Source organism: Crocodylus siamensis, chromosome 2 (assembly GCF_052110815.1).
Source record: "Crocodylus siamensis isolate JL-2025a chromosome 2, ASM5211081v1, whole genome shotgun sequence".
In the NCBI taxonomy this organism is placed as follows: domain Eukaryota; kingdom Metazoa; phylum Chordata; order Crocodylia; family Crocodylidae; genus Crocodylus; species Crocodylus siamensis.
Window position 1 is genome coordinate 91,081,325 of NC_143396.1, and position 18,155 is coordinate 91,099,479.

Here is an 18,155-nt window from a genome sequence, read left to right on the forward strand (position 1 = left end):
ATCAGAGGGTAAGAGCAGGCCCATGAACAGCTATTTGGCACCAGTTTCTCCACAGTAATTCCTTGCCTTCCTCTGTAAATTGCTCATTTATCCATTACTTTACTTACTGAAAAAGTTTATATACTCAGATTTTGGCAGATGAGCCCTAACTCTTTTTTTGTTGCAAGAATGTTTGTGTGGGCTCCACAACCCAGAATCTATCCTACCTGTTAGGTGCCTAGCTGCAATCCTATTTCACCTGCTTGGATCTCTGAAAAACCACTGATGCCACTACTTTTTTGTAATGTACTTTCACCTTAGCCTTAGGACAAAGTCAGAAAAAGCAGCCATGTGGGAGAAAGGACCATGCTGTCTCTTCTGTTAGCAGTTTTTCAGCAAATGTAAACGACTGTTTCATGGTTATCAAGGTCCAGAGCAGGGCAGAAGGAACAGGACCACACTTAGGCATCTAATAAGTGGAACAGATTTTAGCAGCTTCTTTACTCATCAGTACATGATAGAGCTCATCGGCCACTGGCTGTCACTGATGGCAAAATTAAATTCCAGCAGTGGCTGAAAGAAATGTCTTATAACAACTGGAAGCAAACTGGGAATATATGAGAAAACACATGGGGAAATTTGCCAGTCTAAGCCTTCAGAGAACAACTGTCTATCTTATTGGCAGCCCAAGAACCTAGTCCTCAAGAGCACCAACAACAGACAACTGTTTATAAAATTAAGTATTATATTGTGCTTTAGCACCATAAACCATGGCTGCAAAAAGATTCATAGGAGTGTGTGACATTTACTTTCACAGTAAATATACATGCTCACGCTCAGTTACCCAATTCAACTTTTAGAGGTATACAGTACCACCATGTCCACTGCTCAAAAAATCACGCAACAGTGACCTCTTTCTGCACACTCTACATCTACAGAGAGATTGATTATGGAACACCAAATCTAGTCAGCACCCAAACAGTCCATCTAAATGCTTTTCTTGGTCTTTTATTTTCATTTCTTTGCAAGCAGAAAATTAATGAATGTATTGGAAAGGGGCCTGTATACAAAGGCACAACTGTTTTTCATCTTTCATGGTAAAGTTTGCTTGGATGCTAACTGAGGTTGTGTGCATATAAACTGAGAGGAAACACCCTTCCCCGGATCCCTTTTTTTTTTTTTTTTGACACGCACATCTTTATATGCATATACATATGAAATTATAAAAAGCAAATGGAAACAATTATTCCATGGTTACTAAGGACCCGAGGCAATATGCCCCCATTGCCATCTTTTCACAGCACTGCAAGCCTGTGCCTTAAGCCAAGAGTATAGCTGCTAGAAAATTCACTGTATCAGAGCCAGTTCACAAATTGCCAGTACCACATATGTACTTAGACTGCATTCCTCTTGCCCAGGCTGCACAGCCAGAGTCTACAATTCATAATTTGTTAGCCAAACATATGGAACCTGGATTTTACAGGAATAAAAGCCTTTTCTGCACTACTCTTCACTGTCAGGGTACCAAATAATGCAACCACTTTTTGCATACACAGTAATAAGCTTACAATGCTGAAAATTTTTGGAATGGTACGCTGCATTAAATACTGTAATCTATTAATGTAACCAACTCCTTGCAGAGGCATAGCAGGGCAGCTTCAGGCTCTGTGCAGGGCCACAGTGCCAATAGTTGTGGCGTGTCCAGATACCTCTGCAGCAGCTGTTATTTTTGTATTCTCCTAACAGCAGCACCCAGGGCTGCTATCCCAGTCGCCCCCCTCAGTTATGCTGCTGCCTTCTTGCTGTCCTCTTTAGGGCCTTTTATACACATGAAAAAGTTATGCTGCATTAAATTTAAACTAATGTATGAATCAATTCAGTTTAGTTAATGTTGTTTAAGTTCACGTGGACTTTCTTATTCTGGTACAAGAGAGCCATTTTTGGTTTAGTTTATGTCACTTTGGAAAGGTTGCAACTTAAAATCCCCAAAGCCTCTCCGGCCAGGTCTTGTGCCAGGAGCACTCCACTACTCCAGTATACTTTGTTGGCAAAGCACTCACAATAGACACAGCTTGCACTGGCACAACCTGTTCTTATGCTTATATAAGTTGGTCCTCCCCTCCCTCAAGTCAAAGAAGCACTTTTGCCAATGTAACTTGTCCACATCAGGAGCTTTTGTTGACATGGCTATGCCAGTCACAAATTGTATCTCATAACATTCTTGCCAGAGTTTATGCATAGTTTTATACTGGCTTAACAACACCAATATAATTATCTCGGTATAAGCAGTAAAACATTTCAGTGTAAACAGGTCCTAGCTTACTAACTCAAGCTATATATGTTGTGAAAGTATTTTAGTAAAGCTTCCTCATCCTCTTCACAGAATAGAACTGGTGGCAAGATCACAGTGTCTGAGCTCGGTAGGTATTTCCATGGAAATATAAACACGTGATGCATGCAATTTTTAAAAGAAGTGATAGTATATATGAAATATGGCATATTTTGATCACTGAAATAATATAATCTCCTATATTATTTACTGACTTCTAGTGAACAGTTTGTTAGCAGTATTGTTCCTCCTTGTTTCTTTTAGGTCTACATCCCAGAAGACTGAAAGTCAGGACTAGCAGGGGGGAGGTAGAAGTATAAAGCAGGGTTTTTTTGAGCAGAATTAGAAAAATGCAGTTCATTTTTTTCTATTTTTTTATGACAAAGGATTGTGAAAGAATGAACATGTGAGATTTGTTCGTGCTTCTGCAGAAAATTTTAATGAAAAGTGGCAACATAATAATATACTCTGGTAAATTAGGACAGGTAGTAAGCGATTATACAAAAGTCCATTTGTGACAGAGACAGCAGGAGGGAAAATTCTCCCTTGTCCGATATTTCAAAAGCACTGGTTTTGTACATGTTCACTGATACCATGAGCTCCCTGACAGGGATTCTTTGATCTTCCCCATTAAATATTTCTTGTATGGACCTATTCTGAACTTGGTGAGGGAAAAAAATGCATTTGTATGGAATAAGAAAAAAAAGGTATTGAACTGTACACTCATTATCTTTCAAATATGGAAACACTTGTGAAGGTTTGGTCTTTAAATGATACTTTTAGAAGTACCCTTTTGTTTACTTAGAGTATTTCACTTTTATTTTTCATAATAGGTAGAAACAATGCCAAGCAGACCTATGGGAGAGACATTATACAAATCTACAGCAAAACAAATGTGCCTTACTCAGTGACTGAAATAGTCCATACCTGTGTTTGTGGGCTTAGAAGCTCTTCCCTTAGGGACTGGAAGTAACAATAATTCCAAAGACTGCGGTGGAGTTGCTTTCTCTTGCTTCATCTCTGAAAGCTGCAGGGGATCCTCAGAAACCAATGACTTTTTCTTCTCAGCCAAAAGAGTGCCTGCAGCCCTTGCAGCAACCTCCTTGAGCAGGGCAGCTGAGGAAGTCATGGAAGCAAGGGAAAGGAAAGAACTGGCTGGAGGTGGGTGGTCCTGACCAGGAGTCATGTTTCTTTCACTAACTTTTTTTGATAAAGCTGCTAAGGTGGAGCTGGCAGACTGAGAACTAAAAGGCGAGGAAAAGGATTCAAATCTTACAGTGTCTTCAGTCCTCGAAAGTGATTTGTCCTGAAGAACTGCATTGGCTGCAGCTTTCAGTTTCAGGATAGCTGAATCCGGGGATAAACCACAGGTAGTGGTTGAGTTTGGCAACCACTTACCTTGATTCCATATAAACCGATTACTTGCAGTGTATTGGTCACTTTGTTCCTGCTTCTCAGCGAGCTTCCTGGCAAGAACACTTAGTTGCTGGGCATGATGAGTAGGGGGAGAGAAGGAGAGATTTGAGCCAAGATTTACAGGGGACTCAACCCTGCCATTGACAGGGACAGCAGTGTCCAGCTTGAGGGAACCAGCCTCCAGCAGCCGTCTCAGGTTACTACTCAATGGCTTATTTGGACCAGGAGGTTCATCTTCACCCAAAGATGACACATCAGGGGAAAGGTGCTCTTTACTTTGTAATGTGTCTCTTAGAGCCTCACTCTCAATAGCTCCCAGTTCCAGCGTGTTGCTGCTAGGAGTTGCACTTCCCAAAGAAGTATCTGGGGAAGTGGACTGCTCTTGAATTCTATCCTCAAGAGACAACTTGAAGTTTTCCTGGACTTCTCCATATGATGCTTCTGAGGGGGTCTCTGAAGAGTTTCCAAACCAGTGTTCTTCTTCACTAAGTTCACCTTCCGCTTCCTCCTCTCTAGTACCATCTGGGGGAGACCAAGAAGAACACATTTACTCAAAACTCAGTGGAAAAATGTGCATAAGCATTCTTCATTTTCAGATGCATGTTTCAGTTCTCTAAACACCTAAGCTTCTCTCTTCCCTTTCTGAGAACATTGTGATAAAAACTGGAGACAATGACCTCTATACAAGCCATAAAAATTGGAGCCTATTGAACAGCTCAATCCAATCATATACATACACATAACTTGCTTAATCTTGCCATCATCACCTTAAACCATGGGTGTCTGGAGCTGCATACCAGATCTCGTCTATGGAACCATGTGGACCAGGAATACAGGGGTGGGGTATGTGGCATTAATACCTGTGGCTCTCTGAACTGACACAATGGCACAAGTTAATGGTGCCATCACTCATCTTTCCCCTGAATTCCAGGGTACAGAACTCCCCTGGGGGCCTATTTTGGCAGAGATAGGGCAAGCAGTAGCTGTGTTAACCCCCACCGCTCTCTGAGCCAACACAGTGGCTCAGACACTGAAGGCAGCTAACACTGCTCCTGCTCACCTCACTGCTGAAGGGTGGCCTAGATCTGGGCTTCCTACCACAGTATGACCAGCATAATTGTAGTAATCTATCTGCATGACCACCTGGACATCATCTATCTCTTCCTATGTATTGTGTAAGTTCTTCATGATGAGTTCAGTGGAGTTAAAGCAGATGTATTTAGTCCACTGGGTATCAGCTACCTAAAAACTCTCTAAGGTTAGTACAGTGGTTTTCAACCTTTCTAGACTCAAGGCACCCTTTGGAAAATGCCAGCTCTTATTTTTCATTCTTTTTTTTTTTAGTGTGGAAAAATAGAGCAGTTTCTCTGTTGCAAAGAATCTACAAAGATCACAACAGGTCAGAATGTTTCTAGCACTTTGGAATCTTAGCTGAAATCTTTGGTTTTACCCTGTGAATCACGTCTGCACACCTAACAGTGTTAACACTACGTAGCAACCTGCGGCACCCTTTAATAGATCTTAAGGCACCCGCGGTGCTGTGGCACTGTGGTTGAAAATTACTGGTAGTGCTTAGATTTCTTCAAAAGACAGAGCAGCCATTTAACTATTCATATCAAAAGTAGCTACCTTCAGTTATTTTAATCTCAATCCAATCATATACTTCCTTGTGGAGAAAAAAAACCAAAAAACTTTGGGAGTTTCCTTCCCAGATAGATTTGATTAGTAATGCAGGAACTACTAGATAACGCACTGATCTCCCAGTTATTTGCAGAACTATCCTGTACACCAAATCATTCTTTCTTGTTGGAGAGATGTATTTTTTGTTCTCTGTTACATTTCTTCAATAAAATTAAACAAAGACTATACCAAAATCCATATTATCAAATGAAAAAAAAGTGTTTGCTTCCTTATGGCTAGCTGTATTTTCTCTTCACAGGCAACCGCAATGCATTTCACCTCCCCCAAGATATGACTGACAGTATTTAATGTATGTGCCCCTGGATTGCTCTTCTTCACAGTGGTTTTTCAGAGATAGACATAACCAAACATATTTGTACATCTAACTGGCCAATCAGAAAGCAGCCAAGAATAATAATAGCAACGTTAGAATTAACTTTATGTTATCACCTTGCAGATACCTTTCTTACATTTCTTGCTTTTAAACTGAATGTCTATTAAAGAGTCCTAGGTAATAACAACTGCAAACCAGTAGGGTTGAAAAAAATTCTATGCACACACTAATACTAGGACTACATTATACATGCCATATCTACCATCACATTTGATTTTTTGGCCCCTCTTATTTTACTTGCAACAAATTACAAAACTTTAGACAGCACTTAATGAAGTAATATTATTTAAGTCTTATATTGGACCTGACTTCCTATGAGTTTTACTTAAAAAAAAAAAAACCCAAATGTATTCTATACACACATGAATGCACATGCACACACACATATACCGCCGCCCCCCCCCACAAGCCTGAGTCAATAGATTATTTGAATACACTATGCTATAAAAATATATGAAAAATAAAATGCGTCTCTAGTCAGTTGCTCTGTCCCAGTAAAATTTCAGTGAAAATGTCTCAAAAAAAATTGAGAGGACACTACCAGCAATAATCCACCACATTTAACTTGGGCTTTAAAATAGGGGAAAAAAAGGAGAAGACAAGAAAATTCCCTTGTTCTTGCAGGGTATGGGAGGGAACAGGTAAGAAGTTATCTAAAATTATTTTGATATTACCCAGGAAAGTTTAGGCAGGTTGTTTTGGAAATGAATGCATCGCCTGGGATAGAATTAAGGATAAACTGTTAAGTTGGGCTGATACCGTGTCAGTATATATAAAAAGGAAAAAGTGCATTTAAGAGTACTAGCCAAGGCTGGGGAGGGCTCCAATTCCTGCTCCACCACCAACTCCCTTTGTGACCTCAAGCAAGTCACTGAAGTCTCTCTGTGCCTCAATCCCGCATTTGTAAATGGGCATAGCTACACTTCTCTGCACAACACCCCTATAAGGTGGACAAAGACACAAAAGTTTAGGACAGTCTCAGGTTCTAGAATAAGGAGGGTTACACCTTATGTTTGAAAGAATGTTATGCCTTCAAATAAATAATATTTTTTCCTGATTGTTTCTCTCTTTTTAGTGTCAAACACACCATACTTCTTAGTTACCACCAACAATACAACTTAAATAATAGACCTTTAAAATATTGATCACTTGTCTGTCATGTTGGCATCTGAAATTCAACTCCTCTAAGCATATCTAGAATTGTTGCTCTAAGGATAGACACTAATGCTTTGCATAAATTTTCACTATCTAACTCTTTTTGCTAGGTCTTACCTGTTAGAGAAAAAGCGCAGTGATTGACTAATGGGACACCAGCATTTGGAGTGTCCCTTAGGCAGAGAAGAAAAGGGAACGTAAGGGTCAGGGAGAGAGGGAAGCGCTGTTTCTACTATCACAGAAGACTGAGAATGCAGTTTTGTCCTGGAAACACAGTCCTACTGCACATGTGCCAAAGACAATGAGAAAAGAGCTCAGGGCTGCTCCTATGGTGCTCTTCTCTTCTACTCGCATAGATTCTCTATTTGTTTTGGCCCCATAGAGAACACCCACTGTAGGCTCCAATGAAGGGGAGCCAGAAGGGTGCACCATCCCTTCCTTTATTAAAAGGAGAGGGAAAGCTTCCCACACCCTGGTCACGTCCAGATGAGCGCACACATGCCTCTTGCCCCATCTCAAACCCCTTTAAGGTGGGGCAAGAGGCACATATGGGTATGAAAAAATGTTCCCCACACTGTATGAAAAAATGTTCCCCACACTGCACACTTGCAGCACAGGGAGAAAATTAGACCCCAATCCAGGGGCCTAAAAAAACTGCTCCACACAAGAGTGGAGCAAGGCACGGTCCCAGACTATGTGAGGGAGTCAGTCCTTCAAGAGATAGAGATAATCTGGTGTCAGCCAGAACATCTCTTTCGTTATCCTGCTGCCCCTGGCCCTGTCCAAGGTAAGGGCGGGGGGGCAGGGTTCATGGGTGTGTGTGGGCAAGGGGTGGCAGAGGGATGTGGGGGGGTCTGGGGAGTGACACGGGGGATGTCCCCAGGGCTGCGGGGGGTACAGACCCGGCCCAGCCCCTTGCAGCTTGCTAGTCCAGCTTTGCACCGGAGCGGGTCGCAGGGCTCCAGGAAGCACGCACAGGACCCATGCCTCCTGGAGCCATGTGACCTGCTCTGGTACAAAGCCAGATTAGCGAGCCACATGGGGCTGTCCCAGGTCTGTGCCAGATCCTGCCACCATGATGCAGCCTGGCCGGGCAGCAGAGAGGCCCCAGGGCTGGCAGGACCCGGCTGTGCCCAGCACACAGCCCCCACGTGCCACGCCAGGTCCTGCCACCATGGTTTAGAGCACCCCACTCCTGCTACTAAAGGTAAGTTATGGGCCCTGGGCAGGGGGCTGGGGTCCTCCAGGGTGCCTGGGACCCTGGGCGGGTGGGCTGTTGCCCTCCAGTGGGAGCTGGAGCCCTGGGCAGGGGGGCTGGGGCTCTGGGGGGGGGCTGCACCCTGTGGGGGCCAGGGGACCCACCCCTCCTAAGCAGCCCCCCCCACAAGGTCCCCCACACTCACAGTCCCCCCCAGCAATCGCTCCACACACCAACCCACATCCCTCCACACACACTCACCCGCCTACCCCCACACCCCTTCCTGCAAACACCACATCTCCATCACACACCCATTTTGTGCAAAGAAAGACATAAGTACCCATCAACACATATAGGTATTTAGAATTTATTTTATCATGATGATAGAGACACTGGTAGACTTCCACACTGCTTTAACATTGTAAAAATACCAATAAAGTATTGCCCAACTGATTGTGTGTGTGTGGGGGGGTGTTTTGTTTTAATTGTGGAAAAACATGGAATTTGGGATATTTTGGCACAAGGGGTAGTGTCCCCAGGTACCCAGTGGTCGGGCCCCAGAAGCTCCTGAGAGCGACTAGCCCTGAGCTGCTTGCCAAGGCAGCTTTTTGTACTGCTGGGGCCAGGACAGGGCAGATTTTTATACTGCTGGGAATAGCACAGGTGCTGGCTCTAGCTCCCCCTGCCTGCAGATCCAGGAGGAGCCAGGCAGGATTATTTTGCCCCAAGTGGCACGCTTTGCTCCACAACAAAGTGCATGTCCGAGCACATGCACCAAGGCAAAAAGCCCTGGCTCAAATTTGCACCACTTCTATTAAAGCTGCTGCAAGCACGCGTGCTTGCATGTGTGGATGCACCCCCTGTGGCTTGTTGCAGTGAACATAGGGAGGGGCCATTTCTTTGATGACTGATGCAGGAAGAGCTCCCCCTCCTGTTTCAATTTGCTTTACCTACTGCACCCGAGATGTCCCCAACACTGTCTCCAATTGTGGAGCTCCTCTGTCCCCAAAGCCAGCTAGAATTTTTTGCCCACACAGCTCCTTCAGTGCCCAGAAACCAGATCCTTTCCAACTGCTGGCATTCTTTTCTTAGTAACTCCTTCAGTCACTACAGTATTTAGTCCAACACATTTTAAGGTTGTAAGGCTAACACTGAAAGTTGGCACTACCGTCTTATCATGAAGGCAGTCAAACTTCTTTTTAAACACTAGTATAGTTATTGGCTGTTTAAAGAAGAGCTATGAAGCCTTGACAAGTTTTTTTTTGATCACCTAGGAGTCACCACTAGAGGCATTTTGGAAGGATTTAAATTTAAATTTACATGGTTTCATGCCCTTCAGAGTTGGAACACACTTGAAAACTCAGAAAGTAGTCAGCTGAAACCACCAACCTTCCTATGGTTGCAAATTATTTCATTTCAGAACCTGGGGTTCTTTTGACAGTCACACCAGTTTTGACCAATATCTGAACCGAACCGAACCGAACTGAACCAAACCAAACCAAAGCTAACAAACCCTGTTGTGCTTCGGGGTTGTGACAAAAAATCTGCACGGTGCTATCCCAAAGGACTCATACTTTTTTCATGTCATTCATCAATACTGATGAGTCCCTGAAAACGATAATGATTTTTTCCCTTGTTCATCTATAAGATGCCTCAGGTTTCAAGCCAAGCTCTCATCAGTTTCAATGGAGCAGGATTCAGCACGGCATCTCACTAACTTCTATGTAATTGCCCATGCTCTGCTCCTCGAGTGTCTTTCGAGTAAAGATTAAGGGCCTTATTCTGTCAACGCTTCTCTCTACTGACTTCCATAGGAGTTCTATGCATACAAAGCATTTATTTGTAGGATCAGTTCACAAGTTGCTTGCCAATGTTGATGCCCAATGGAAGCTGCAAGCACTTACTTGGCACATTTTAGGATTACACCAATAAAGACTAGAACTGAGCAACTCAATGAATGTCCAACATTTACTAAGAGAGCTAAAGCAGCCCCAACAGCTGTTACCACTGATGTAGTCCTTTTTTCTCTTTTTTCTCTTTTTCTTTCTTTTCTTTTTTTAACAGAACCAAAACTTTGTGCAGAAACACCAAAATCCTCTTAATAGCTTACCCTTGTTGTAATATATGGCAATATTCTACTATGACTGAGAAGAAATCAGCAGCCTGAACAGCAAATCTTAATGGCCTGAAGTTATACTTGATAAATTCACACCACGGGTGTTTTTCCTTTCTCCTTGAAAGTATCAATACATTAGAATTTGCTTTTGAACACTACAAATAGAACTCAGTAACAGACTTTTCCAAAAAATGGGGGGGAAAAGAAAGAAAACCCAGAGTGGCTAATAAATATGTCCATACTGTATTTGTCCAACTCAACTGTTTACAAATAATTTCATTAATCCTATGACAATAATATCTGACACTCCTAAGAACAGCAGAACAGAAAGGTGATTTGCAGCTTTCTTCTGAATGGACCAAAGGCAGCATAAGTGCATAGCAGGGAATACAGGGAAGAAGAGGGTGTAGTCATCAAGATGAGAGACCACAGAGGGTCTGAATTAGTTTAAAGCAGAGGTGTCAAATTTGCCCAGCACAGATCCAGACCACATATGCTCCTCATGGGCTGGATCTGTCCCAAGGCACAGGCAGCTGCAGCAGTGGCAGCTGCTACAGTAAGACTGGTGGAGCTAGCAATATGACCAGAGGGTCGGGCAGGGTCGATGGCAGCTCTGGTGGGACTGGAGCGGCTGGCAGTAGCAGAAACTGTGGCAGTAGCAGGGCAAGCAGCCACACAGTGATCTCGGCTATATCAATACAGCCCTTGCTTGCCCTTCTGCTACCAATGGTCATGATAAATGGGAACCAAGAGCCCCAGATTCTGTAGCAGGCTCTACCCCTCCTAGCCACATCACCAACTTCCAGTAGCCTAGCTGACTGGATCCAGCCTGTAGACCATATGTTTGAGACCCCTGGTTTAAATTATCAGCAGGACACAGTTAGCTACATTAACCTTAAATCAGGTAGAAAGCAGATTAAATATCCACTTTGTAGACTGAGTCAGATGTATTGCATATGCATACACATACACACACGGTATATGCTTTCATGACTCCAACTATTTGAAAGACACCACTGATTTCTTAAAGAAACTGGACTCCACTGACAAGCTTCCAGCAAACATTGTATTAGCTACCACAGATGTCATCTCTCTGTACACCAACATCCACCAGAAGGACAAATTACAAGCCATAATCCCCAGTGAGAACACTGCTTCTTTTTCCACTATACTCAGCTTTTGCCCTAACACACAACTATTTCAGATTTGGGGACTCCCTACACCTACCAACAAATGACACTGTCATGCAGGGCACATGGATGCCCCCCCTACAATATGCCAATATATTTATGAAAGAACTTGAAGTCCATTTCCTCTGCAGCTGCCCTCTCATCCTCCTGAGATACCCAGGGTACATTTATGATATCTTCATTGTTTGCACACATGGAGAAATGTCATCAAGACTTTAACAACTTCCACCCCTTCACCAAACTAGCTCTGGAATACTCCACCTAGAAATTTCATTTCCTAGACACCACAGTGAAGGTTTGCAGTGGCCACACTGCATCGGAAACCGACTGACCACCGCAGCTACCCTCACAACACCGCTTTCATCCTAAGCACACCACTACATCCATCATCTATAGTCAAGCTCTATGTTATAATCCTATCTGCTCTGATCACACTAACTGGGATGCACACCTTAAAGATCTGGAGCAGGGATTCCTACAATTACAATACAATCCCAAAAGTGAAGCCACTCAAATCAACAAAATCTCTCTGGTTGTCACCTACAGCCCCTGGCTTGAACACCTTGGACACATTATTAATGACTTCCAACCCCTCCTAGAAAAAGAAAATGGCAGTTTCAATACAGCCACAGGGGGAAACCTGTCCTGGCTTACAAACAGCCTCCCCTCAGCCCCCCCTCAAATGGCATTTCTCAAGCAACAGGCTATCTAACTCCTATTCTCACCAAGGCACCAGGCTTTGCAACAAACTCAGATGCCAACTTGTATGTGCACCTTCATCAAGACATCATCATCACTGGACTGAATAACATGGAATGTAACATTTGAAGTTCATTCACCTTCAACTCTACCAACTTCGTATATGTTCATCTGCTTATGGTGCCCCCCTGCTGTCTACATTGGACAGATAGGGCAATCCTTATGTGTAAGAATGAATGAACACTGATCTGACATCAGCTTCATAAAGAGACAAAGGCCTGTGGCAGAACACTTTAACCTCCCATTGTTGACCTCAGGGTGACTGTTCTTTGGCAGCAAAACTTTAAAATCCAATTTGAAAGGGAAATCATGGAACATCACCCACAGACTGAAGTGTGTTAAGTATGGTATAAACCTTGATTACTTTTTGTGACCCCTTTGTTCCTGTGGGTATATTTCTTGCTTGTTAACCTCTCCTAGCACTGCCACCCATCCCCTCTCACCCCTTTCTTCCTCCCTCCCTGCCTTTTATATTCAAAACATTCTCTCTATTTTACATACTGCTCTGTGCACATCCTTTCACAGTATCTGATGAAGTGAACTTGGGCTCACAAAAACTTATGGTATTTGTATCTCCAATTTAGTTAGTCTATAAGGTACAAATCTACCCTTCCAACTGCCTTAAATTATCGGACCTTTATAAAGTTACAGAGGAAGAAAGAACAAGATAGAAATAAAAAGTCTGGAGATATAATGCAAGAAGTAAAAAAAGAAAGAAATCAAAGGTGATTCACAAGTTATAGACATGAGTGACAGGGTACTGTCTCTCTCGATCACAGGTGAATGTGGGGAGTGAAGATGACCTGGGAGGAAAGCTCAAGTACTCAGTTTGTCCACAGTAAGTCTAAATTAATCCCAAAACATCCATAAGGACACGTCAGTGGGGTATGTTGAGACATGGGGACTAAGGGAAGTCAGGTGAGGAGTGAAAAAATATATTTTGAGTCAAAGGCTGTGGCTGAAGCCAAATGAATGGATAAGATGATCCAGTGATGAGATATAGAGGGAGTGCATGCAGGGGACACAGATGACAGGACCTTGTAGGACCCTGCACAGATGAAAGGAAAAGAGGACAAAGTCAAAGGGGTGAGGTTATGAAATCCAAGGAAGGGCAAGATTTTGAGAGAGCAGGTACTATAAATCAACAGAGTCAGGAGAAGCCAAGAGGTCAAAAGAGGATGAGGAAGGAGTAGAGGCCTTGAAACTCATCCAGTAAAAAGGTCATTGGAGACCTTGCACAGAACAGTTTCAGTGAAGTTAGAGAGAGTACAAGCCAGATTGGAGGCTATCCAGGATGAAATTAGAGGAGAGGAACTCGAAGCAATGGTTGTAAACAGCACAGTCGGTGAGCACTCTGAAGCAACAAGAGAATCATAGCATAGAATTTAATACAGGTCTCGTAATATATGAAAGCACAGTGGGAAGACTGGTGGTTCCCTCAGCTTTCTTAACAACTGAACAGAGTCAACATCTACTCAATATAAATAACCCATCAAAAATCTACAAAAGATCAAGAGCTAATTTCACAAATTTTATCTGCTTTGCCTCGAAGTATAAATTTGTTAATTTCACATGAAGGTGTGATAGGTAGGCAGCAAACACAGGCTTAGAAAATGGTAACAGGGCAATCATCTGATCAAACTGGGTCTAGGAAATTCATTTTCTATTTCACTACAACTTGCCCAGTCCTTCCAAATTGTCCAATTGTTCTTTATTATTTGGAAAGCAGAAAAAGGCTACGTTGTACATTTAAAATAATACTATTCAGTAGATTGGTTTGGGGTCAGGAGGACATTATTGGATTCCTGTCCCCACCGCAGCATGTATATATGTGTGTGTGTACATTTGTGCACATCATGGGGCCTACTCTGCAGCTGAGGAGTTACATTCTGCACAGATGTTCCAAAGATTCCCCTCCACAGAACAGCACTTGCAGCAATCTCTGAATAGACCATACATCCAGAACAGTAGCAATGTTGATTTTCCCACAGGGATGCTGAAGGAAAATCATGATTTTAATAAAGACACAAAGGCCTGCCTCAACTCCTTTTATTACACCAACAGCAGCAAATAAAACTTGGAAGATACAGTTCTATAAACAGCCTGTATGCTAAAGCACATACCCTCCACACCCCATCGCTCCTTCCTGATTTCAGTGTGCTGTAGGTTAGCAGCATTGTTACTGTTCTTTCAGTGGAACTTTGGTCTCACCTCCCTTATTAACTGGATTATTATTATTTAACTCTTGACCTCATCACAAAATGGTTTAGCAGTATTGCTGAATCTTGAACCCAGTTTCCCTATTTTAGACTAACCTAGGGAGAATGGGACAGCCGTAAAGGGGAACTGCCAGAATATAACTGCTGCTCTGCCTTGTCTCTCTTCCCTACATTTAAGTTAGGTGAAAATATACACACAATTAGACAAGAAAAGAAGCCCTGGGTGGGACCCTATATTTCATTTCCATCTCTGTTAAAATAATTATTTTTCTCAAGGAAAAAGATTGCAATTTTAAGGCAAAACACATATCTTCTATTTCTATTCCCAGCTTAAATCATCTTTGAAAACCTCAGAGAAATTATTAGGTTGAATACTTTATGAAAGAACTTTTTATACAGTGCTCTGAGACCAACCAGATGCCATAAAAATAAGTTATTTACCTTATAGTAACTAGAGTTCCTCTGGATGCATTGGTCATTGGCACATTCCACTGCGGGTGTGTGTAAGTCTCATGCATTCAAGCTGAAGCTTTGTGGCCAAATGGTACCTATGGGCATGCATGTGACCTGCTGCTCCACTTCTCCTTGTGTGCTGCACGAAAGGACACAAAGCAGCAGAGCATACCAACCATGTCTCACTTTCCTATCAACTGAAAGATCTCAGGTGCACTGATCTCTGAGAAAGAGGGAATGGAGGGAGGAATTGAGATGCATTTTCCATATGGTCATTTTGCAACTCTTCCTTCATCCCTCCATCTGAGGAGTCTAGCAGACATGAGATTTTGCAGTCGACGGGAAACCAAGGCTCAATATGCCCCCACTGAGTTCTCAGTGTGAGACTTGAGAAGAAGCAGGGCAATCACGTACTGTATGGGTCCTCTTGACCAAAAGGCTCAAAGCTTGAGTACAAAGCTTATAAACACGCACAGCAGAATGCACATATGAACAATGAATAATAAATAACTCTTATAAGGCAATTATCTTGTCTACATGCACATTGCGAGGGCTATTTTGAAGCAATGACTAGTCCATTTGTAGGTGAATAGTCCAGTTTCTGGAGAATGGCAATTGGAAGAGTTTTGCTGATGCAGCATCTGATCTGGAGGCTTCAGAAATTGCCTAATATCTTATGAATGTGCAAACAAAGCACCAACTTTATAAACATCAGGGATTTTTTTTAGGAATACAATTCATGTTGATGGATTTCTGAGGAAGTACAGACTAATTGTCACTGGAGGACACACAGGCAAGCATATACTTGGAAAGCTTCTGTAGGGAGGTCACCTGCCCTTCAACCTTTCCAGTACGGCCACAAAATCTGAGGACATGCCCTGTATAATGTTTTTCTTTGTAAGTAAAAGGCCAAATTGCCTCTTATGTCCAGTGCAAAGAGCTGCCTCTATCCTGGATGCCTGGGGTTTTGAGAAAAAGTATGAAAGGTTTAGGTGCAACTCTGTGACCATGTCTGTCAGGAACTCAGGGTATAACCTTAAGGAGACCATGATCAGACTGCAAACCACACAGACAAAATATCCCACTGGGGGCATGGATGTCCCCCACACTTCTTGTTAAGATGAGAAAAAAAATGGCTGTCTCGATCACTGACAAAAACAGGGAACATGAAGCCCTTGGCTCAAACAGTGCCTCATAGAAGCTGTACAGACAAGAGTAAGATCCCATGATACAAACTGATCTTACATTATATGGGATAGATTAGTCAGACCTTTCAGGAATCTTAGCACAAGGGATGGGAAAATGCAACCTAACCATCTACTGGAAGATGAAGAGCAAAGATTATTGCTAGCCACACTGAAGGAGACAGGTTGCTCTGCTTCAACTCTAGGAAGTCACACAGGCATCCAGAAGTCTCCAAAAAATTAACCTTGCACACTTTACCACGTAGGTCTGTTTGACGGAAATTTGTGTCTATAAACTAAGATGTCATAAACCAAGGAAAAAGATAGCGACTCTGACCTTGAGAACCATTCAGGATCCAATTTATGATGTGCAGAAAACATGTTTGGATGGAGGATCTTCCCTCCAACCTCGTATAAAAAAGATCTGGGAGTAAAATACAAGGATTTGGGATGGCTGGATGAGAAACACAGAACATCCAAGAACCTGAACAGGCTCAGCCGTACCAGGGCTGCATATGTGAAGAACTGCAAGAACTGGAGAATAGGCAGAGAATAACTCTCCTGCCCACAATACCACAAAAGCATCAGATGGAATCAAAGGCCCAGGGGTCCCTTCAAAACAGGAGACCCAATGCTTTCTGCTGGTTTGAGTTGTGAATACCAGAGTGAAAAAATGTCCTGGAGGACAAAGCCTTTGACTTCCTATCCACGATTCCAGCAGAAGCATCTGTGTAGGTTGCTTGCCTGTCTTTTCTGAAGGCTGAGCAGTTTACTGTAGAAAAAAGGAAATATGGTGTCGGATGTACCAGTTCTAGAGTCTGATTTCCCTGAAAATGGATGAAAGACCTGTTCCACACTTTGTTTATGTAAAGTACAGGTGTGGTGATGTTTGACACACTTTGCACGCATCCCCAGATGCACTGCAGGAAGGATTCATAGGCCTTGGAGATTACCCTGAAGTCTACTATGTTAATATGTATACTTGGATCACAGGCTTTGAGGCTGTTGCTGGGTGTTCCACAGCCCATGCCATTATAATTCTAGACCAGTCCTCAACCGGTTTAGACTCAAGGCATCCCTCCATCCCCTTTCTGAATTTAGCAACATCACATTTCAAAAATGAATTTATAGTAGCTCCTGTAGAATCCATCATTCCTGTTGGACAATCCTGCTGGATTGGTGGGCTGCATATACAAGTGTAATATCAAATGTCTGTAACTGATGCTACCATACCGTGGTTCACACCACCCTTTCGAGGAGTCAAAAGGGTTCATCCCATCTTCTGGCTTGCCTCAGATATGGTACAAACTGTTCTCACTCAGCTGTCCCCTCTGCTTTTGAATCCCAGCTTCATTCAGCAGTATGACTTATTCATATAAGAGATTCAGTCTGTGGTTCAAATACCTTTTTGGTTGCATCAGATACTACTGAGATGGAGTGACATGCCAGCTCTTTGGTTCTATCCTTTAAACTGAGCAAGAAACAGAAGTGTGTATCTATTTGCTGGAGAAGCCTGGATAGAGCGGTTTTATCTCCACTTTTTGGTGCTTTGGTCACTGATTTTCCTGTTCAATTAATTTACTTTTTGTACTAATTTTAGCTCTCTCCCAAGGAAAATCAACAGTATTAGTCTTTGTTTAAAAATCTAATAAACCTAATGCAAGCAAGAGTGGCTCCCTCCTGCCAGAGCTGCTTCCCAGTCTGGCTCTGCGGACATCTGCTGGAACAAGAAGTATGCGGAACAGTTTTATCTGGTGGCAGCAGTGGCATGGCACCCACAAAAGAGTCTAATGGCACATTATGGTGACAACTAGTGTGTTTTAGACTGCAAAGAAGCATCAAGAGGAGTTCATTATGAATTCACAAGGACCTTTCACCACTGCAGGGGAGTTAAAAAATTAACTGATATGCATCGCAGGGATGGCTAGAAGTTTTTCCATGGATTGTGCACTCATCTTAAGTTTTCTGTACACAAAGTATAATTTGCTTTGTGGTGTCATATGGCTTCCAAGCCATATGGCCTAACAAGGAGGCCTCTCTCCTGTCACCAAACGAACCTGGCCCAGGTCACCACTAGTGAAAC

General features: G+C 42.8%; 1 protein-coding gene across 6 annotated transcripts in view; it reads right to left on the reverse strand.

Annotated features, from left to right (window-relative positions):
* The window catches only part of ZNF827 (zinc finger protein 827), a 152,797-nt gene that overhangs the window by 115,511 nt on the left and 19,131 nt on the right, over positions 1-18,155 (reverse strand). For all 6 annotated transcript variants that reach the window (XR_016440763.1, XM_090036343.1, XM_090036342.1 and 3 more), the window contains exon 2: positions 3,236-4,246. Coding sequence is in view for 5 of the 6 variants with exons in the window: in XM_090036343.1 (XP_089892469.1) it covers positions 3,236-4,246 (1,011 nt within the window). In the remaining variant the exon portion in view is untranslated. The remainder of the gene's footprint in view (positions 1-3,235; positions 4,247-18,155) is intronic.